Source organism: Crinia signifera, chromosome 4 (assembly GCF_055691185.1).
Source record: "Crinia signifera chromosome 4, ASM5569118v1, whole genome shotgun sequence".
In the NCBI taxonomy this organism is placed as follows: domain Eukaryota; kingdom Metazoa; phylum Chordata; class Amphibia; order Anura; family Myobatrachidae; genus Crinia; species Crinia signifera.
Genome location: NC_139220.1, coordinates 10,363,920 through 10,387,028, shown reverse-complemented (window position 1 = coordinate 10,387,028; position 23,109 = coordinate 10,363,920). Strand labels below are relative to the sequence as shown.

General features: G+C 46.1%; 1 protein-coding gene and 1 long non-coding RNA gene across 3 annotated transcripts in view; one reads left to right on the top strand and one right to left on the bottom strand.

Annotated features, from left to right (window-relative positions):
- Positions 1 to 2,107: 2,107 nt before the first annotated feature.
- LOC146073672 (E3 ubiquitin/ISG15 ligase TRIM25-like) lies at positions 2,108 to 23,015 on the top strand. 2 transcript variants are annotated; one of them, XM_083181040.1, is made up of 2 exons: positions 2,108 to 2,290; positions 19,312 to 23,014. In XM_083181040.1, the coding sequence occupies exon 2, from the start codon at positions 19,314 to 19,316 to the stop codon at positions 21,192 to 21,194; it is 1,881 nt and encodes a 626-aa protein (XP_083037166.1). In that variant the 5' UTR covers positions 2,108 to 2,290; positions 19,312 to 19,313; the 3' UTR covers positions 21,195 to 23,014. The 2 variants fall into 2 exon arrangements, with proteins under 2 accessions (XP_083037166.1, XP_083037168.1); XM_083181042.1 differs by lacking the exon at positions 2,108 to 2,290 and adding an exon at positions 7,967 to 8,070 and having other exon boundaries at positions 19,312 to 23,015.
- LOC146073673 (uncharacterized) overlaps positions 22,571 to 23,109 on the bottom strand; it is a 35,380-nt gene continuing 34,841 nt past the window's right edge. The window contains exon 3 of the long non-coding RNA XR_014473296.1: positions 22,571 to 22,819. This is a non-coding gene — a long non-coding RNA (uncharacterized LOC146073673). The remainder of the gene's footprint in view (positions 22,820 to 23,109) is intronic.

Here is a 23,109-nt window from a genome sequence, read left to right as displayed (position 1 = left end):
AATATGTGTGCGCTATATAATAACTGGTAATTATAGTCTCTGTACAGCACTGTGGAATATGTGTGCGCTATATAATAACTGGTAATAATAGTCTCTGTACAGCGCTGCGGAATATGTGTGCGCTATATAATAACTGGTAATAATAGTCTCTGTACAGCGCTGCGGAATATGTGTGCGCTATATAATAACTGGTAATAATAGTCTCTGTACAGTGCTGTGGAATATGTGTGCGCTATATAATAACTGGTAATAGTCTCTGTACAGCGCTGTGGAATATGTGTGCGCTATATAAATAACTGGTAATAATATTCTCTGTACAGTGCTGCGGAATATGTGTGCGCTATATAATAACTGGTAATAATATTCTCTGTACAGCGCTGTGGAATATGTGTGCGCTATATAATAACTGATAATAATAGTCTCTGTACAGCGCTGCGGAATATGTTTGCGCTATATAAATAACTGGTAATAATATTCTCTGTACAGCGCTGTGGAATATGTGTGCGCTATATAATAACTGGTAATTATAGTCTCTGTACAGCACTGTGGAATATGTGTGCGCTATATAATAACTGGTAATAATAGTCTCTGTACAGCGCTGCGGAATATGTGTGCGCTATATAAATAACTGGTAATAATAGTCTCTGTACAGCGCTGTGGAATATGTGTGCGCTATATAATAACTGGTAATAATAGTCTCTGTACAGCGCTGCGGAATATGTTTGCGCTATATAAATAACTGGTAATAATATTCTCTGTACAGCGCTGTGGAATATGTGTGCACTATATAATAACTGGTAATAATAGTCTCTGTACAGTGCTGTGGAATATGTGTGCGCTATATAATAACTGGTAATAATAGTCTCTGTACAGCGCTGCGGAATATGTGCGCGTTATATAATAACTGGTAATAATATTCTCTGTACCGCGCTGCGGAATATGTATGCGCTATATAATAACTGGTAATAATAATCTCTGTACAGTGCTGCGGAATATGTGTGCGCTATATAATAACTGGTAATAATATTCTCTGTACAGCGCTGCGGAATATGTGTGCGCTATATAATAACTGGTAATAATAGTCTCTGTACAGCGCTGCGGAATATGTGTGCGCTATATAAATAACTGGTAATAATATTCTCTGTACAGAGCTGTGGAATATGTGTGCACTATATAAATAACTGGTAATAATATTCTCTGTACAGTGTTGCGGAATATGTGTGCGTTATATAATAACTGGTAATAATATTCTCTGTACCGTGCTGCGGAATATGTATGCGCTATATAATAACTGGTAATAATAATCTCTGTACCGCGCTGCGGAATATGTATGCGCTATATAATAACTGGTAATAATAGTCTCTGTACAGCGCTGCGGAATATGTATGCGTTATATAATAACTGGTAATAATATTCTCTGTACAGCGCTGTGGAATATGTGTACGCTATATAATAACTGGTAATAATAATCTCTGTACCGCGCTGCGGAATATGTATGCGCTATATAATAACTGGTAATAATAGTCTCTGTACAGCGCTGCGGAATATGTGCGCGCTATATAATAACTGGTAATAATATTCTCTGTACAGCGCTGTGGAATATGTGTGCGCTATATAATAACTGGTAATAATATTCTCTGTACAGCGCTGCGGAATATGTGTGCTATATAATAACTGGTAATAATAGTCTCTGTACAGCGCTGCGGAATATGTGTGCGCTATATAAATAACTGGTAAAAATATTCTCTGTACAGCGCTGTGGAATATGTGTGCGCTATATAAATAACTGGTAATAATATTCTCTGTACAGCGCTGCGGAATATGTGCGCGCTATATAATAACTGGTAATAATATTCTCTGTACAGCGCTGCGGAATATGTGCGCGCTATATAATAACTGGTAATAATATTCTCTGTACAGCGCTGTGGATTATGGGGGGGGGTGGGGGAGTACAAAACAAATGGTCTATCCCGCAAAATCAGGACAGTTGAGAGGTATGTAGTCAGGTGGTGGCAGGGGTGTATTTACTGAGGGTGCAGGGGATGCAGCTGCTATGGGGCCAGAGCTGTCTCCAGGGCCCCCAGCTCCCCCAGTCATGCTGCACTCTGCACTGCCTTGGACCGATTACATAACAAAGTAAGTGAGATATCTGCCGGGCACTAGGACCCAGCAACTTATCCGAGGCAGGATGGAGGGAGGGAGCCCCTACAGACAGTAACATATACACTTTGTATAGGAAGTGGAAGTTAACCAGAAAGTGACTTCTGCTGGTGCTGGCAACGGAACGGAGGTGAGAGATGCAGAGACAGTCTGGAGAGGCACACAGACAGAGAGAGACAGTCAGAGACAGCTGGGGAGTGATTGAGGGAGAGAGATGGGGAAATGATGGGACATAGAGACAGTCAGAGACAGCTGGGGAAGTGATTGAGAGAGAGATGGGGAAATGATGGGACAGAGAGACAGTCAGAGACAGCTGGGAAAGTGATTGAGAGAGAGATGGGGAAATGATGGGACAGAGAGACAGTCAGAGACAGCTGGGAAAGTGATTGAGAGAGAGATGGGGAAATGATGGGACAGAGAGACAGTCAGACAGCTGGGGAGTGATTAAAAGAGACAGTTGGGGGAGTGATTGAAGGAGAGAGATGGGGAAATGATGGGCTAGAGAGACAGTCAGAGATAGTTGAGGGAGTGATTCAGAGAAACAGTCAGACAACTGGGGAAGTGATTAAGAGACAGACAGTTGGGAAAGTAATTGAGAGAGATAGGAGAGTGATGGACCATAGACTGAAGTTAACTTCTTAATCTGGGTGTACACACGTATATGTATCTGTCCCATCTGTCTGGTGAGAACAAAAATCGAAATCTGTAAATGTATGGGATAAATGACAACCCATCAATTGCTCCCAAACACTGGAAAATGGATAAAAATGATTGTTAGGTTTAATTATATTTTTGCACCTGGGCCCACAACCCATAAATTAAGCCACTGGAGCCCCGATGATGTCACTGAACAACATCGTTTACCAATATCGTTCAGTCAGTACACTGCCGATATTGTTAATTATATCGGCTGCAGACCCTATCTGTAATGCTGGGTACACACGGTACAATTTGACATTCGATTTTGAGTATATAAATGAACAAAGGCCGAGGTTGTTGTGGATTAGATGTGCAATTAATTTAGACCAGCGGTCCTCACACTATTTTGCTCTGGGACCCCATCAGACAATAAAAATAATGACGGGACCCCAGCAAGTTACTGCAGAAGGTCATCACATCACATGTGTAGTCAGCAGACAGCACATACATGGCAGCATTGTGGGGGCACAGAGTGATGGGAGGAGTCTGATATACCATAACCATCACATCACACGTGTAGTCAGCAGACAGCACATACATGGCAGCATTGTGGGGGCACAGAGTGATGGGAGGAGTCTGATATACCATAACCCATCACATCACACGTGTGGTCACCAGACAGCACATACATGGCAGCATTGTGGAGGCACAGAGTGATGGGAGGAGTCTGATATACCATAACCCATCACATGTGTAGTCAGCAGACAGCACATACATGGCAGCATTGTAGGGGCACAGAGTGATGGGAGGAGTCTGATGTCTGATATACCATAACCCATCACATCACACGTGTAGTCAGCAGACAGCACATACATGGCAGCATTGTGGAGGCACAGAGTGATGAGAGGAGTCTGATATACCATAACCCATCACATGTGTAGTCAGCAGACAGCACATACATGGCAGCATTGTAGGGGCACAGAGTGATGGGAGGAGTCTGATATACCACATAACCCATCACATCACACGTGTAGTCAGCAGACAGCACATACATGGCGGCATTGTGGAGGCACAGAGTGATGGGAGGAGTCTGATATACCATAACCCATCACATGTGTAGTCAGCAGACAGCACATACATGGCAGCATTGTAGGGGCACAGAGTGATGGGAGGAGTCTGATATACCACATAACCCATCACACGTGTAGTCAGCAGACAGCACATACATGGCGGCATTGTGGAGGCACAGAGTGATGGGAGGAGTTTGATATACCATAACCCATCACATGTGTAGTCAGCAGACGGCACATACATGGCAGCATTGTGGAGGCACAGAGTGATGGGAGGAGTCTAATATACCATAACCCATCACATCACACGTGTAGTCAGCAGACGGCACATACATGGCAGCATTGTGGGGGCACAGAGTGATGGGAGGAGTCTGATATACCATAACCCATCACATCACACGTGTAGTCAGCAGACAGCACATACATGGCGGCATTGTGGAGGCACAGAGTGATGGGAGGAGTCTGATATACCATAACCCCTCACATGTGTAGTCAGCAGACGGTACATACATGGCAGCATTGTGGAGGGTGATGGGAGGAGTCTAGTATACCATAACCCCTCACATGTGTAGTCAGCAGACGGTACATACATGGCAGCATTGTGGAGGCACAGAGTGATGGGAGGAGTCTGATATACCATAACCCATCACATCACACGTGTAGTCAGCAGGCAGCACATACATGGCAGCATTGTGGAGGCTCAGAGTGATGGGAGGAGTCTGATATACCATAACCCATCACATCACACCACACCACACGTGTAGTCAGCAGGCAGCACATACATGGCAGCATTGTGGAGGCACAGAGTGATGGGAGGAGTCTGATATACCATAACCCATCACATCACACGTGTAGTCAGCAGGCAGCACATACATGGCAGCATTGTGGAGGCACAGAGTGATGGGAGGAGTCTAATATACCATAACCCATCACATCACATGTGTAGTCAGCAGACAGCACATACATGGCAGAATTGTGGAGTCACAGAGTGATGGGAGGAGTCTAATATACCATAACCCATCACATCACATGTGTAGTCAGCAGACAGCACATACATGGCAGCATTGTGGGGGCACAGAGTGATGGGAGGAGTCTAAAATAACAGACAATTAAAAAAGATTATTCAGACTCTATGGGCGAAATGTAATAGGGTGCGATTTTTAGACATGTGCGATTTTTGGTCAAAAACGGCCGAAATCGCACATTTTCCGAAAATCGCACATTTAATAGGTTGAAAATCGCGGTAAAAAATCACACTTTTTACCGCGAAATTGCACTTTTGAAAGTGGCGATTTTTAGTCACATTTCAAATCGCATCCAGATGTTTTCCCATTATAAAGTATACAACTCGCAAATGTAATAGGGTGCGATTTTTGGTAAATGTTACCAAAAATCGCAAAAAAAATAGACCAGGTTCTGACAGGCGAATTTGGCAGAACCATGCACAGATCACTGAGATCTGTGCATGGTCCTGTTAATAAAAATGTGTAAAAGTGTTTTTATAAAAAAAAAACGGCGTGGGGTCCCCCCTCCTAAGCATAACCAGCCCCGGGCTCATTGAGCCGGACCTGGTTCCAAAAATACGGGGGGACAAAAAGCATAGGGGTCCCCCGTATTTCTGAAACCAGCCCCGGACTTTTGGACCGGTCCTGGTTCCAAAAATACGGGGGACAAAAAGCATGGGGGTCCCCCGTATTTCTGAAACCAGCCCCGGACTCTTGGACCTGTCCTGGTTCCAAAAATACGGGGGACAAAAAATCTGGGGTCCCCCGTATTTTGAAACCAGCATCGGGCTCCAACAGCCCGCAGTGTCATGCCACAGCCGGGGGACACTTTTTATACAAGGTCCCCCGGCCAAAACATGAGCACCGTGGCTGGTCAGCCTTGGACGGGGTACCTGGAGGAGTGGGGACCCCCCCAATAAAGGGGCCCCCCCCCCCAGGCTTCACCCGTCCAGGGCTGAAGCCCGGGGCTGTCACCGGCGTCCGTGGCCAGTGGACGCCGGCCTGATAGGGTTAAATTGATCATAGTTACATTGCTTTATACCGGAGAACTACAAGTGCCAGCAGACCTCCCCCGCAAGCTGGGACTTGGAGAACCACAAGTCCCAGCATGCGGGGCATTAATGGGCCCGCTGGGACTTGTAGTCCACCTGTAAAAAGAATGTTTATAAAAAACACACACACAGAGAAGTAAAAGTTTATTACACACACACACCTCCCTTTTACACCAGCGTTACTTACCATTCCTGGATCCAGCGCTGGTCTGGCTGCTTCACAGCCGGCTCCCCCCGCACTGACAGGCAGCGGGGAGAACCGGCTTTCTCCGTTGCCTCTAACAGCTTCAGAGGCTGAGAGCGCGATTGGCCGATACGTCTCCATGGAGACGCATAGCTCAGTCCTGATTGGCTGAGCTATGCGTCTCCATGGAGACGCATAGCTCAGCCCATCGCGCTCTCAGCCTCTGTAGCACTGAGTCCCCCAGACCGGGACTTAGCCCCGCCTACCAGCCAATGATGGTCCAGCATGGGGATTTTCCCGGACCATCATTGGCTGGTAGGCGGGGCTAAGTCCCGGTCTGGGGGCGGAGCCCCAGATGTAAACAGAACACTGGAGGACGGTGATCGTGGGAAGAATGCTGCTGGGCACCTGGGGAAGCACTGAAGACATCTGTGGTGAGTATGATTTCTCTCCACAGCCTCCCCTCTGGATTCTACTGGACAAGGGGACCGAAGCTTCGTGTCAACATAGGTGAGTATGGATGAATGGGCTTGGTGTGTATTAAAGTTGTACTGTCTGTGTGTGTGTGTTTTTATTTAACTATTTTTAGTACTGTGGGACTACTAGTCCCAGCGGGCCCTTTATTGCCCCACATGCTGGGACTTGTGGTTCTCCAAGTCCCTGCATGTGGTGCAGGCTTGCTGGGACTCATAGTTCCACAGCAATACACAATAGGATTTTATCTATTTTTTTACACCATTAATCAGCTCGATGCCCACAGCCCAGGGGCATAGAGGACAGCCCCGGGCTTCAGCATGGGCTGGTGAGTTCTGGAGGGGGGGGACCCCTTCTTTGGGGGGGTCCCCACTCCCCCAGGGCCCCTGCCCATGCTGACCAGTCAGAGGGCTGAATGCTTTGGCCGGGGGGACTTGTATAAAAAGTCTCCCCCCGGCTGTGGCATTACCCTGCTGGCTGGTTGGTCCCGGTGCTGGTTCTTGAAATACGGGGGACCCCCAGTCATTTTGTCCCCCATATTTTGGGAACCAGGACCGGCCCTTGAGCCTGGTGCTGGTTTTATAAAATCCAGGGAACCCCAACTTGATTGTTCCTTTGATTTTATGAAACCAGGACCGGCTCTTTGAGCCCGGGGCTGGTTATGCTCAGGAGGGGGGACCCCACACGTTTTTTTTTATTTAATTTTTTACCCAAAATCGCATATATGAAAATGCGCACATTTTCATGACTGAAAATCGCTCCCGAAATCGCGGCAAATCGCATTTTTTGCCGCTAATTCGCATCTCATTACATATGCGAATTCGCGGCAAAAAACGCGATTTTTAAAGGTGCGATTTCTGGCGAGTTTGGGACTCGTCCAAAAATCGCACCCTATTACATTTCGCCCTTTGTATCACTGACTGAGCTTAGAAAAATCATCAGCCTGATGGTCAGCAACATGGACTCGCGACCCCATACTGAGAAGGTAGGGACCCACAGTTTGAGAACCGCTGATTTAGACGGTTCCGATACTAACGAATAAAGGGGGTACACCATCTCCTATGCAGAAAACATATACAACAAAAATGTTTAGTTGGGCGCAACCTTCTTAAATGATGTTCAAGGCAATGATAAAAAAATACATGAATTTATTTAAAACATTCAAGAAAACATTAAAAAAATGTATACATGTTTTTCTATATGAGAACATATAAATAACTCATCCAGTCCTCTGTGTTTCATCTGTTTTTCATCTGTTCTTCCAGTTTCTACCCCTCCCCTTCTCTCCCCCTTTCTTTCCCTCCCCATCCCCCCCTCCTTTTCTCCTCCCCCCCCCCCCCCTCCTTCCCATGATGCACAATTTTTCCTTCCCTTAACGTTGGTTGTTTACATTACAAAGTTTTGTTTAAAAAGCTCCTCTGACCCTCTACTTTCTACCACATCTCCCTATCCTTCTTGGAAGGCACCGGTGTTGTTTAACCCATTGGGTGAGTGCCAGACCGCAAATCGAAACTTTATTTTTATATATATATATATATATATATATATATATATATATATATATATATATAGGACAAAGGTGTACCGGCACTCTTCCTTAAGGATGCAGATACTTGAGGTGCCTTTCCGTTTCTCAAGGAAAAATGTAACCACAAATAGGTAGATGGCACTCACAAGATTTGTATAATTTCTGCGCGGCGGCAGCAATGAAGAAATAAATGAATCAACACAGGCCTGTGTTGATTCATTTATTTCTTCATTGCTGCCGCCGCGCAGAAATTATACAAATCTTGTGAGTGCCATCTACCTATTTGTGGATATATATATATATATATATATATATATATATATATATTGTAACACTGTAGGGGAATTTGGATGCATTTTCCTGGGGTAGAAGGCAGCCAACAGCAGCTGAGTAATCACACCAGTCCAGTCTTTGTGGTACAACTGGCCGCAACCAGTTTTATTTCAGCAGAAAACAAAATAAACATAAAAAGAAAATACCTTGCCTGTCCGGCACTAACAGGATGCTCCTAACTGTCACTAAAGAAAAATACAAAGTTTCACAGTCAACACTGGGGACTCACTTGTAAAAGACAGGTTTGCTTCTCACACAGAGACTCTGCAATCTCCCAGGCAATCCTCTCACACTGTTCACTCTAGCAGCCTTTTTACAGCTTGCTTGCTGATTAGCCCTCTGTGAGGCAAAACACCTGTTTCTAAAAGGTGTAAGTCAAGAACCTGGGACAAATATACCTGCCCTCAAACACTACTATAGTGTTCTTGTCACATATCCCCCTCTCCTGTTTCGACCTAGGGGCCGGAACACTTGTAGCCCCCAAACAGAAGGTGCGGGACAATGCATCTGCATTGGCCAACTGTGAACCTGGTCTATGTTCAACCTTAAACTTGAAATCCTGTTATGCTAGAAACCATCTGGTTACCCGAGCATTCTGCCCTCTGTTTACATGCATCCATTTTAAAGGGGCGTGATCTGTCACTAGCCTGAACTGTCTTCCCAAGAGGTAATCCCTCAAGGTATCTAATGCCCATTTAATGGCCAAAGCCTCCTTTTCCACAATGGCATACCTTTTTTCATGCTCATTGAGTTTCCTACTCAAAAAGATGATAGGGTGTTCATCCCCATCTCTGGTTTGGGACAACACAGCCCCTATCCCTACCTCTGAGGCAAAATTCTTTTGAAAAATCTGGCGTTATCAGTACAGGTTGTGAACACAAAGCCACTTTTAACGCTTGGAACGCTTTTTCTGCATCAGGGTTCCATTTCACCGTATTTGACTGCTTCCCCTTGGTAAGGTCTGACAACGGCACTGCTGTGGCTGCAAAATTAGGAATAAATCGTCTGTAATACCCAGTTATTCCCAAAAAAAGCCCTTACTTGTTTTTTATTCACTGGCCTAGGCCAGTTTTGAATAACATCAATTTTATTTAATTGGGGCTTAATCAGACCTCTACCAATGGTGAAGCCCAAGTACTTAACCTCCTCCATTGCAAGGCAGCACTTCTTTGGGTTAGCAGTAAACCCTGCTTCTCTGATTGAGTCCAGTACTGCTTGTACTTTAACCAAATGGAACCCCCAGTCCATACTGTGAATTACCACATCATCCAAATATGCAGCTGCATATTTTCTATGGGGCCTCAAAATTTTATCCATCGTCCGTTGAAAGGTTGCTGGAGCCCCATGCAACCCAAAAGGTAACATCTTATACTGAAACAGCCCCTCTGGAACCGAAAAGGCCGTTTTTTCTTTTGCGCTATCCGTTAGGGGTATCTGCCAGTAACCTTTAGTCAGGTCCAATGTGGTAAGAAACCTGGCTGTTCCCAGCCTTTCTATAAGCTCATCCACACGGGGCATGGGGTATGCGTCAAATTTTGACACCTCATTTAATTTACGAAAATCATTACAAAAGTGTATGCTACCATCTGGCTTCGGGATGAAAACTATAGGACTGGATCACTCACTGTTGGATTCCTCTATGACTCCTAGTTCTAACATGTTTTTCACTTCTTTAGAGACAGCTTCTCTCTGAGCTTCAGGAATCCTATATGGCTTTAAATGAACCCTGACCCCTGGTTCAGTGACAATGTCATGTTTTATTATGGTCGTTTGGCCAGGCAGCTCTGAAAATATCTCCCTATTTCGGTTGAGAAATTCTTTAACCTGATTGTTCTGATCAGCTGACAATGTCTCTGACACCTTCACCGCGGGAAGCAACTGAAGTGAAGACGCCAAAGAGCAAGGCTCCGCTGACAGAGACAACCTATCTTTCCAGGTTTTGATTAAGTTAACATGGTAGATTTGTTCAGGTTTTCTCTTACCTGGTTGGTATACTTTATAATTGACCTCACTCACTTTTTCCCAAATCTCAAATGGTCCCTGCCATTTAGCTAGGAACTTGCTTTCCACAGTGGGCACCAACACAAGAACTCTATCCCCCGGAGCAAATTCCCGTATCTTGGCACTCCGGTTATATACCCTCTGTTGAGCACTTTGGGCTTGTTCCATGTGCTCTCTGACAATAGGTACCACGGTTGCAATCCTATCCTGCATTTGTGATACATGTTCAACAACGCTTTTGCATTAAAAGCGTTTTTTTAATAATGGTGTATAAAACAACCCAGGTACATCACAATAAAGCCTTGTACCGAGTGTATTACCGCTGTGGGCTGGATACCACAAGATTTGTATAAACAAGCCAACAGGCAAAGCTGCTCACAGTACTTGGTCAGGACCTGCCCGTTCTCCCTCTGACTCTCCACCAAGCTGGATCGCCGTGCAGGTTGCTGAGGGGCCCGGGACACACAGACTGCTAGAAGGTGAGCAAGCTACAGGACACACCGGTGGAGGACGTAGGCCACGCGCTGACGCGTTTCATCACTGGGCCCTCTGACGAAGTCCCAGTGATGAAACGCGTCAGGGCGTGGCCTATGTCCTCCACCAGTGTGTTTATACAAATCTTGTGGTATCCAGCCCACAGCGGTAATACACTTGGTACGAGGCTTTATTGTGATGTACCTGGGCTGTTTTATACACCATTATTAAAAAACGTGGTACTTGTTTCCTAGAACGGCGCCCACTAAGCAATTTGCTTAGTGGGCTATTCTGCATAGGGAAATCTCATTGCATCGGCCATTTTAGTGCCATGCGATTTATTCACTGCTATGTGTGCCCCAGGGCATTTTATAGGGTGTGTGATGCCATTACATTAGGTATACAATAATATGATGGTATGTGTGACTTTTTCATACCGCCACTATCCACGTCGGCGTGGAGTTGATTTCATATAGTCTGGCCAGCGCAGTGAGCCACCGAGCCCGAAGGGTGGCGAGCGCAGCGAGCCCTGTGAGAGGACGCGGAATACATGTAAAGTAATACGTGGCCCCTCGCGGGGCTTGCTGCGCTCGCCACGCTTCGGGCTCGGTGGCTCGCTGCGCTCGCCACACTATATAACGTCAACTCCATGCAGACGTGGATAGTGGGGGTATGAAAAAGTCGGAGGACGTGTTCCGCCGCCGCTCGCCACACTTCGGGGTGACGTGGATAGTGGGGGTGCGTCAAACCTATTTTTAGGACATTCAATCATATCATTGTATAGCTAATGTAACGGCATCGCACACCCTATAAAATCGCATGCGATATTGTGGGAGGTACGATGCAATGCGATGCGATATATTGGGGGCACAAAGATCAATGAAAAAATTACATTAAACAATTGCATCACACTAAAATGGCCCATGCGATGCGATTTCCCTACGGTGCCCTACGTAGAAAATCTGGGCGCCATTCTAGGAAACAAGTAACCAAATCTTAAATATATTGAGAGTTGAATTCAGCTGGGAATCCCAGTCAATTATGTGGCACTTGGTTTTACTTGTTTCTATCTCTCTCTCTCTCTATCTATCTATCTATCTATCTATATATATATATATATATATATATATATATATAGATATATCTATATCTATATAGGAGGAAAAAATCAGCGGCACTCGGAGACTGAAGAAACTGGTGAATGAATCTGGAATATTTATTCCATGTGCAATAGAAAACGTTTCGGAGCTCGAGGGCTCCGTCGTCAGTTCAAAGTGCTTACTTTGAACTGACGACGGAGCCCTCGAGCTCCGAAACGTTTTCTATTGCACATGGAATAAATATTCCAGATTCATTCACCAGTTTCTTCAGTCTCCGAGTGCCGCTGATTTTTTCCTCCTATACATATCCTGAGGATCCTTCCCCTCTGGCTAAGAGGGCACCGGAGCAAGTACCCACGGGCATCCACCTCTAAGTCCTGAGTGCCGGCCTCTCTTGGGACTATATATATATATATATATATATATATATATATATACTAGGTGATTCATCACGCCCTACGGGCGCTCTTCACACCGGCGTAAGGGGCTGCACCCCCTTACTTTGTGAACGTTTGTATTGTGTGAAATATGGTTAGAATTGTATGTAAGATGCCTGTATTGCAACTTGAGTTATAGGTGAAATGTGTTAAATAGAGAGCATATGATTTGGAAGGGGGTGTGTATTGTTTTGTTTAATTAAAAAGCTCAACCATGGGATGGAGGAGGGTCCGCAGGAGCCAGGCACCTATGCTAAAGCTTTGAGACAGACAGGCTCCTCCCTTCTGCATCCCAGCATTCCTCAGTTCATTTTAGGTGCCCACCGGAGTGGGTGCTATGCTGAAGGGCTGCTGAAGCAGCCATGTTTTAGGGTAGCTAGGGTTTTTTTTTTAATCAATATTTCACCTAGTTAGTGCAGGAATGCAGTGTGAGACTTCTAGGGAAAGTTTCCTCACACTGACAGCGCAGCAGAGGCTGACAGAAGCGCGTCCTGTCAGCTCCCTGTGTGCTGAGAGACGCTGTCTGGTCTCTCAGCACAGCGCTTGGACCTCATCACAGAGAGGTTCCCTGGGTCAACTCCCTACTTAGGGGGATCATGGGCAACAGACACCCTGCAATGGCGGCCGCCATCTTGAAAAGGGTTTACAGGCTGAACTCCTTTGGTGTTGAAGCCTGTTACAGGAGCTCAGCGCAGCTGGGCACTTCCAAGTGATCCTGATTGGAGGGGAGACACTGAAAGGCAGAAGTAACACATGGTAGGAGTGGCTTGCAGGGGGAGGGCCCCAAAAACAGCTTCCCTCCCCGCTGAAGCAGGGTCTTGCCTCTTCCTTCACTCTGCCCTGGCGCCCTTTCTTCCCACACTGTGCGGAGCTGGAAGGAGATTTCTATCTGCAGAGAGAGTGACCGTTTCTTCTGAGGCAGCGCTTTCCTCGGTGACGACTGAGGGTCTTATACAGCATCAGACAGATAAGTACAATGGTCTATTGCTTTGTACAAACGCCTGACTTATGAGTTTTTATCATGACAGAAAGGTGTGATGCTACTGTGCTTGGGTAGGGAGCGTCTGCCATGTTAATTTACTGCAAGTTTTGTGGGGTTGATTTAACTGCTGAACAGATGGACCACGGGGATTTGTGCCCTGCATGCGAATCTGTGCCCAGTGGGGCGCAAGCCCAAAGGTCTGAGCAACCTGAGCCTGCGCGGGCAGCTGCTCTGAGAAGGTCTATGTCTGTCTTGGTACAGGCTCTAAATAGACAGAGGGATGAGTTGGTTAGATCTCCCAGGCCATTGTCATCCCCACAACCTTCTGTTGGCTCTATTCCGCTCTCTCAGGGGGACCCTGCATTGTTACAGGCTATGCAGGACACTGCTCAGAGTGTACACAAAATGAATACCTTTATGGAACAGTTTGCCAAGGATCCTTAGGTTTCACCCAGGCACCCTTTATCCACACCACCTCTTCTTAATGTAGACTCTGTTGAAGAAATGTTTTTGCGTGCTGCCTTCAAAGACCTTGTGGATAAAAAGTTGGAGGGTTGTTTGAAAGCAGTTTTTGAAGGAGCTGGTTTTACTTTGAGGCCCATTATTGCATCAGCCTGAGTATCTAAGGCCATGATGGTTTGGGCGAATACCTTGTGTTCACTGCTTCAGCCTGATTCAGAAGCGTTTGCCTTGGTGGAAAAGTTAAAAGCTGGGGCTGAATACACTCATGAGGCTGGAGAAGAGGGAGTTAAGATGGCGTCAAAAGTGTTGGCCATTTCAGTGATGGCCAGGAGGCTTAAGGCTTGGGAGGCTGATGGCGAGTCCAAGAAGTCTCTTGAAGCACTGGCTTTAAAGGGGAATTGCTTTTTTGGCTTAGAATTAGAATCCCTTATCAAACAGGCCACAGGGGGGAAGAGCAGCTTTCTTCCCACAATGGCTGCAAAACAGGGAGCTTCTAGGTTTGCAGCTTTTTGCTCGTCCTTTCATCCCTCCTTTGGGGGGGGTGTTTCCACCAGAGGGCAGTCTGGTAGAGGACGATTTCCTTCTGGAAAAGGAAAGACTCCCAAGTCCCGTTTTGGGGCCATTGCAAGAAAGCAGGTTGCCATGGGGAAGGAGAATCCCTCCTCATGATGGGATGGAGGCTCCCCATTCTGGGGACAGAGTGGGGGGTCACCTCCTGCTGTCCTGGGAAGTTTGGGCTCTCTCCGGCAGGATCCTTGGGTTCACAATGTAGTTTCTTAAGGATACAGAATCAATCTCAAGGGAATTCCTCCAAAGATAATTTTTCCCACACCCTTACCAAGGGAGGCACGCTTGAGAAAAGCCCTGTCGGGGGTGGCGAACTCTATCCTCGATAAGGGTGTGGTAATTCCGGTACCTCAGGAGGAAAGAAAGAAAAGGGATTTTACTCCATTCTTTTCTTGGTTCCCAAACCAGATAGCTCTTTTAGGCCTATCCTGAACTTGTAATCGCTGAACCTTCACCTGTGAGTGGACCACTTCAGGATGGAATCTCTGAGGACGGTTCTCTTGAGCTTGGAACCAGGAGAATTCCTAGCATCCGTGGACATTCAAGACACCTATTTGACCGTGCCTATTTGCAAAGAACATCACTCTTTGCTGCTTTTCACGATAGGCGACCTTCATCTGCAATTTTGGGCTGGCTACAGCACCGAGAGTGTTCACGAAAATAATGGCGGTCATGGCGGCGGCTCTCAGACTCAAGGGAGTTGTGATTATCCCATATTTGGATGATCTCTTGTTCAAGGTGGAGTCAGCAGAGAAGTTGCAAGAACATCTATCGGCTGCAACTCATTTCTTGCAGAGCCATGGGTGGATATTAAATCTACCAAAGTCCCAGCTGTGTACCACTCAGAGGCTACAGTTTTTGGGAATTATTCTGGATACACAGCTTCATCGTGTTTTCCCCCCAGAAAATGAAGGCCAGAGACATTCGTCTGTTAGTGTTGGCCATTCTTCAGTCGCCCGGTCTTTCAGTATGGCAGTGTTTTAAACTACTGGGCAAGATGGTAGTGACTTTTGAGAGCCTCCAGTACACAAGGTTGCACTCAAGACCTTTCCAATGGAACATACTTTCCAGTTGGTCAGGAAATCCGAAGACCATGAAACAAGAAACAGTTTTTCTGGCTCAGGAGACTTGGGACTCGTTACTGTGGTGACGGATCTGGAATCCCTCCAGTTGGGACTCTCCCTTCGGTTATGGGACTGGTTGGTTGTCACAACCAATGCCAGCCTCAGGGGCTGGGGAGCAGTAACTCTGAATCTGAGGTTGCAGGGTCTATGGTCCAGTGTGGAGTCTCCCATTTGAATTCAGTCGGACAATGCCACAGCTGTGGCTTATCTGAACCACCAGGGGGGCACTCGCAGCAGGATGGTGATGCAGGAAGTCTCTCGGATTTTCTGGTGGGCAGAAGCAAATATTCCGGCTCTATCGGCTGTATTTATTCCCGGGATTCGGAATGTGGAAGCAGATTTTCTCAGCAAAGCGGAGCTGCTGGAAGGAGAATGGGCGTTACATCCGGAGGTGTTCCAGGAAATTGTTTCTCTTTGGGGGCTCCCAGAGGTGGACTTGATGGCATCCAGACACAATCGTCAGGTGTCTAAATTCTGTTCGAGAACCAGGGATCCAATGGTGTGGGCAGTGGATGTCATGACAGTTCCGTTGTGCTTCAACATCGCCACTGTTTCCCATGTTGGCTCGAGTCTTCAAGAGAGTGAGGACACAAGGGGCAAAGGTCATTCTAACAGCTCCGGATTGGCCAAGGAGGTCTTGGTATTGCAACATTCTGAGCTTGTCGACAGCGTCATGGCATCTTCCACTTCAACCAAACCTTCTCAAGCAAGGTCCTTTTCTTCATCAGGACCTAGCTCGTCTCAATTTGACGGCCTGGCTTTTGAAACCTCCCTCTTAAAGAAGAAAGGTTTCTCAGAAGCCGTTATCCGTACCATGGAAACCGGTTTCAGCAGCAAATTATTATAGAGTCTGGATTACGTACATTAGGTGGTGTGAGAGACAAAAAGTTCACACCTCCAGATTTAAGGTTTCTAGACTTCTGGAATTTCTCCAGGATGGATTTTCCACTGGGTTAAACCTACAATCCTTGAAGGTGCAGTTGTCGGCTTTGTCCATTTTCTTTCAAAAGAAAGTGGCTTTGTTGCTGGAGGTGCAGACATTCCTCCAAGGGGTTACCCATCTTAAATCTCTGTATAGACAACCAGTGACGCCTTGGGATATGTCACTGGTGTTGGCAGTACTGCAGAAACCACCCATTGAACCGTTAAGGTCGGCTGACCTTAAGTTTCTGACCTGGAAACTGAGGTTTCTATTGGCTATTGCTTCGGATTGACGTGTGTCTGAATTTGGGGCCTTGTCTTGCAGGTCCCCTTTTCTGGTGTTTTATGAAGATAGGGCTGTTTTGAGAACAGTTCCAAAATTTTGGCCTAAAGTGGTGTCCACTTTTCATTTTAAACAGGAGATTGTGCTTCCAGTGTTTTGTCCTCCGGAGGAGGTTGGAAATAGGGACAAACTACAGAAATTGGATGTTGTTCACTCGTTGCACGTTTATGTGGACAGAGTGAAGGGGTTTAGGAAAACTGAATTGTTACTGTTACTGTATGAGACATAAGAGAGGGTGGCCAGCTTCTAAGCAGACAATTGCTAGGTGGTTAAGCTCGGTTATTGCCTTTGCCTACACAAAGGTTGGCAGACAAGTGCCCTCCAGAATTAATGCTCATACTACCAGGTCGGTTGCTTCCTCTTGGGCTGTGGGTCATGGGACAACTGCAGAGCAAGTATGCAGGGCTGCCACCTTGTCCTCTGTTCACACTTTCACCAAATTCTTCAGGTTCCATGAGTTTGGGTTGGAGGACGCTTCATTTGGGTGAGCAGAGATGAGAACTGAAAGCCTGAGCGTACCCTCCAAAGGATCGGCTCTTGAACGTCCCATGGTTGAGCTGTGTCACCAGGATGGATAAAAGAGAAAAGGGGATTTTTGTAAGAACTTACTGTTCAAATCCCTTTCTCTGAGTCCATCCTGGTGACACAGCGATCCCTCCCTTACGGAGTTATACCATTTCATGTGTTGTCATGTTATATGGTTGTTATTATTTGATTGTGCATATTAATATGTTCAGGCGTTGTAGTAGTAGTAGTAGTAGTACGTTTATTTATAAGGCGCCACAAAGTGTCCGCAGCGCCGTACATAGCAAAAAAAAAATACAAATTACAAGGTAACGTACAGGGTGTGTAGAAAGATACAGTATAAATAGGGGTATAGCTGGTAGTACTAAAATCAGCATCAGTTCAGAAGTAGGTGTCAAAATAGTCAAGGAGACCGAAGATGAAGTAGAGGAAGGGAAGAACAGGACAGGAGCACAGGTGAGGTAATGAGGTAGGGTGAGTACGTGAGGAAGGAGGGCCCTGCTCATAAGAGTTAACATACTAAAAATAGGTGGGTGGACGAACGAAATACAATAGGATAAGTAGGAACGGAGGGGAACGGAGGCAGGATAGGAGGATCAAAAGAGGTTAGGAGGAGGGATAGGCTAGTCGAAAAAAGTGGGTTTTGAGGGAGCGCTTGAAGGAGGTAAGGGAATCAGATAGCCTGATGGGTGGCGGGAGGTTGTTCCAGTGCAGGGGGGCAGCGCGAGAGAAATCTTGGACACGGGAGTGGGAGGAGGTGATTAGGTGAGAGGTCAGTCGGCGGTCAGCGATGGAGCGAAGAGGACGGGAGGGAGTGTGGATAGAGATCAGTGAAGAGAGGTAGGGAGCTGTGGAGGAGGAGAGAGCCTTGTAGGTGGTGGTGAGGAGTTTAAAGAGAACTCGGAAAGGAATGGGGAGCCAGTGAAGAGATAAACAGAGGGGGGAGGCGGAGGTAGAGCGGCGGGAGAGGAAGATGAGCCTAGCAGCAGCGTTAAGAATGGATTGGAGAGGTGCGAGGCGGGTGAGAGGTAGCCCAGAGAGAAGGATGTTGCAGTAGTTAAGGCGGGAGATGACAAGAGAGTGAATGAGAATTTTGGTCGCGTCAGTGGAGAGGAATGGTCTGATGCGTGAGATGTTGCGTAGGTGAAAGCGGCAAGACTGTGAGAGAGCACGAATGTGGGGGGTGAAAGAGAGGGAGGAGTCAATGATGACACCGAGGCAGCGCGTTTGGTCGGTGGACGTGATCTCGGTTTCACCAATGCTGATGGAGATAGTGGGAGAAGAGGGGATGTTCGGGGGATGGAAGATTAGAAGTTCAGTTTTAGCCATGTTTAGTTTCAGGAAGCGTTGGGTCATCCAGGCTGAGATGGCCGTGAGGCATTCGGAGACCTTGGACAGAAGTGATGGGGATAAGTCGGGGGAGGAGAGATAGATTAGGGTATCATCAGCATAAAGGTGGTAATGAAAACCATAGTTTGTACTGAGTTAATGTATCCTAGTGTGCTCTGGAAGTTGAACTGAGGAATGCTGGGATGCAGAAGGGAGTAGCCTGCCTCTATCAAAGCTTTAGCATAGGTGCCTGGCTCCTGCGGACCCTCCTACATCCCATGGTTGAGCTGTGTCACCAGGATGGATCCAGAGAAAGGGATTCGAACGTTAAGTTCTCACAAAAATACCATTTTAATTCAAGTAATTCTTTTTTTAATGTTATAAATACACATTATCAAACAATTAGAGGGGGGGGGTGTTATTTATTTATTTCTTAGTTCTGATATTGGATTTAGAGCAGCAATTGTTTTTTAAAGCCAAACCATGGCATGTATTTTATCTAAAAATAAAGCCTTTTAAACCATCAGCAAAACTGTTTAGTAAATAACCACCCACCTTATGAATATTCCCTCTATAGACTCTATTTTTTTTTTATTTACCAGTGATGGCATCTTCTGCTGATCTGAGAACGGATCTGGACTGTTCCATCTGCCTGAGCATTTATACAGATCCTGTAACCCTGAGATGTGGCCACAACTTCTGCCGGGTCTGTATTGATCGTGTGCTGGATACACAGGACGGGGCTGAAGTTTATAGCTGTCCTGAGTGCAGAGCAGAGTGTCAGGATCGTCCTGCACTGATACGGAACATAACACTGTGTAACATAGTGGGGAGGTTCCTGTCTGCTCGGCCAGATCAGGAGGAGACTGGGATCTGCTGCACTTACTGTATTGACTCTCCTGTACCTGCTGCTAAGTCCTGTCTGATGTGTGAGGCTTCTCTGTGTAATAATCACCTGAGAGTACACAGCAAGTCAGCAGAACACGTCTTATGTGACCCCACCACTGCCCTGGGGAACAGGAAATGCTTCGTCCATAAGAAGGTCTTGGAGTATTACTGCACTGAGGATGCTGCCTGTATCTGTGTGTCCTGCTGTCTGATCGGGAAGCACAAAGGACATCAGGTGGAGTCGCTGGATGAGGCCTCTGAGAAGATGAAGGAGAACCTGAGGAATGTTCTGCAGAAACTGACCACAAAGAGATCGGAGACTGAGAAAAGAGTCCAGAGTCTGCAGGAGCGCAGGAGAGAAGATCAGAGAAAAGCAGCGGGTTTAACAGAGAGAGTCACTGTCCTGTTTTTAAACTTCAGGAGACAGCTGGAAGACCTGGAGAAGAGAGTCCTGAGTGAGATCTACAGGTGGGAAGAACGCGTTTCACTCTCAGTCTCTGATCTGATCCAGCAGCTGGAAATAAAGAAGGACGAGCTGTCTGGGAAGATGCGTCACATTGAGGAGCTGTGTAACATGTCTGACCCAGTGACTGTCTTACAGGAACTGGACACAGGGGACTTGCACTATACTGCGGACAGAAAGAGACATTATATACAAGTCCATAATGAGGAAGAACTGAATGTGGGTCTGATTTCAAAAACATTGCACACTGGACTAACTGATATACTAGCAGCTATAAATATAGAGAGCTACATGCAGGAACCTACAGACCTATTACTGGATGTAACCACAACTGGTAATACAGAGTCTGATATAATAAAAGATACAAATACAAAAATCTATAAGCAAGAATCTACAGACACAGGGTACTTGTGTGATACTGAGGACACAGAGAGACATGATAACCAGGTCCGTGGTGCAGTAGATCCGGATGTGGGACTCATCTCAGGGACATTACACACATTATCTGATATAATAACAGGGATAAATACAGGGATCTATTTGCAGGAACCTACAGACCTATTACTGGATGTAGCCACAGCTGCCAATAATATCCATATATCCAGTGACCTGAAAACGGCATCCTGGTCAGATATAAACCAGAATCGTCCCATAACACCAGAGAGATTCCTGATTTCCCAAGTAATAAGCACCATGACAGTTTCCTCAGGGCGTTATTACTGGGAGGGGGAGATCAGTAGTGAATCAATGTGCTGGAGAGTAGGGATGTGTTACCCCAGTACCGACAGGAGAAAACTCATTGGGAAAGATAACAAGTCTTGGTCTTTGTGTATGAAGACAGGTTCTGATAATGGGAATAAACAGTACTCACTGATACATGACAGTAGAGAGATCCGGTTACCTGACAATATCCCCTATGGCAGAGTGAGGATATACCTGGATTATGAGGCAGGACAGATGTCCTTTTATTCTCTGTGTTACCCCATCATACACTTACACACATTCACCACCACCTTCGCTGAGCCCCTCCATGCCGCAGTAGGTGTAGGAATTGGTTATATCAAGATATCTGGGGGAGTAACAAGAAATGCTAATAATTGCCCCCAGAGGGTGGTGAAATCAGAGGAAAGCTAATTTAATTGATGGAACATATAGCCATGAGAAGGTCGTGATTGGTACTTCAGCTGATCGCCTACGGAGATCTACTGTACGTTCTAGAAACGAGGACGCCTTGCTAAGCCGCCTATTTATGGATCATTTTCATCTATTGGGTAACGTTTACCTCCAGCTGGGGAATATACAGGACACATATAGATCTATAAATATTTATGCACTTTGAACGGATTGATAGGTCAATTAGACCACGACATTAATTAAGGATTACCACTATTTGCTTCAAAAGTGATTCCTATGGACCGTGTCAGTGGCGCACGCAGGGGGGGTTTCTGAGTACCCAGAAACCCCCCAGGAGTCTAAGGGCCCCCAGGCTGAAAGCTGAGGGTCCCCTATTTCTATGGGTACAAGAATTTAAAAAAATTGGCCATTGGGAACCGGAGATATCTGACTTCAAAGCAGTGGTCCCCATACAAGCCTGTTGATTGCTCTTCCCAAGTCAGATATTTCAGGTTCTGTCTGACTTAGAGTTTTTCTGAGGATATATTCCTAAAGCTGGGACTCTTCCCCTTTGATGGACACTAGTAGCTTGTCTCTACTGTTCCCAGAACCAGAGATATCAGCCTTCCAGCAGCTGGTTACTGCTCCAGCTCCACACACCTGGTATGTAGTTTTATATTCTCGTCGGCAGATTGCTCTGCCTCCTGAACTCTGATCCCATAGTCTCTAGTTTCTAATTCCATTAAAATCTAAGAAATCTATTTCCGGGAACTGGAGATATCTGCAGTCAAGCAAGCTGTCCTCCCACCAGAAAATGATGAATAATAAGCCCACTCCACTATACACCCCTTCTCTGCATATTAAACATCCTCTACCACCCTGGTGGTTATGTATCAGGGCCCCTTCATTCAGCCCAATGCCCCCTTCTCCCACCTCATCTCCCACCATCTGTGCAGTAAAGGGGTAATTAGTGGAAATTACTGATCCAGGCCCTACATGCTGAACGGTTGATATAATACCCCCTACCACCCCCGGGACATCACAGCTTCCCCCACCCCTACCGCTGGAGGATCGTAGGGGCCCCAATACATTGCTATGCCCAGGGGCCTACACTGCTGTTGATGCCCCTGTATGTGTGTATATATATATATATATATATATATACATAATGCTGTGGGATCAGGCACTCCACTCAATGTAGCTTTATGCTGCGGTGCCTTCCAAGACCCATAAGGTCTAAATAATCCAGTGTGTGGGCGGCACACAAACAAGCTCAACTCCAACGTGTAGATAAAACAGCCTTTAATATCCAACAGCGTTTCTGGGTAACACCCCCTCCCTTTTCAAGGACAGACATGACGATACAATGAACATTTAAATACCATATACTACCCACCCCCACACCCCCAGAGTCGGCGTGGACACACCTCACTCACCTGCCACGCTGATTGCCGCCCGCCATCATCACCGCTGTCCCACTCTGCCAAGTGGTGTAACACTTCACAGCTTCCCCACAGAACTATAGCTAAATGCTACAGTTCCGGGTGCCGCTCCGTGTACTACCCACTTCCGGGATTACAGTCATGTGACCCGCTACGTCACTGGGCTTCATCAGCTGGCCGGGAAGGATGTTGTTGCCAAACAACCTGAAACACATACACAAATATATAATCAAAAAGATAAATTATATAAAAACACATGTGTAAATACATACATACATATTACACAATACTAGGGGTCCCAATACATTGCTATGCCCAGGAGTCTACACTGCTGTTGACGCCCCTGTATGTATACATATGTATGTGTGTATATATATATATATATATATATATATATATATGTGTGTGTGTGTATATGTATACATATATATATATATATATATATATATATATATATATATATATTTTTTTTTTATTATTATTATTTATATACA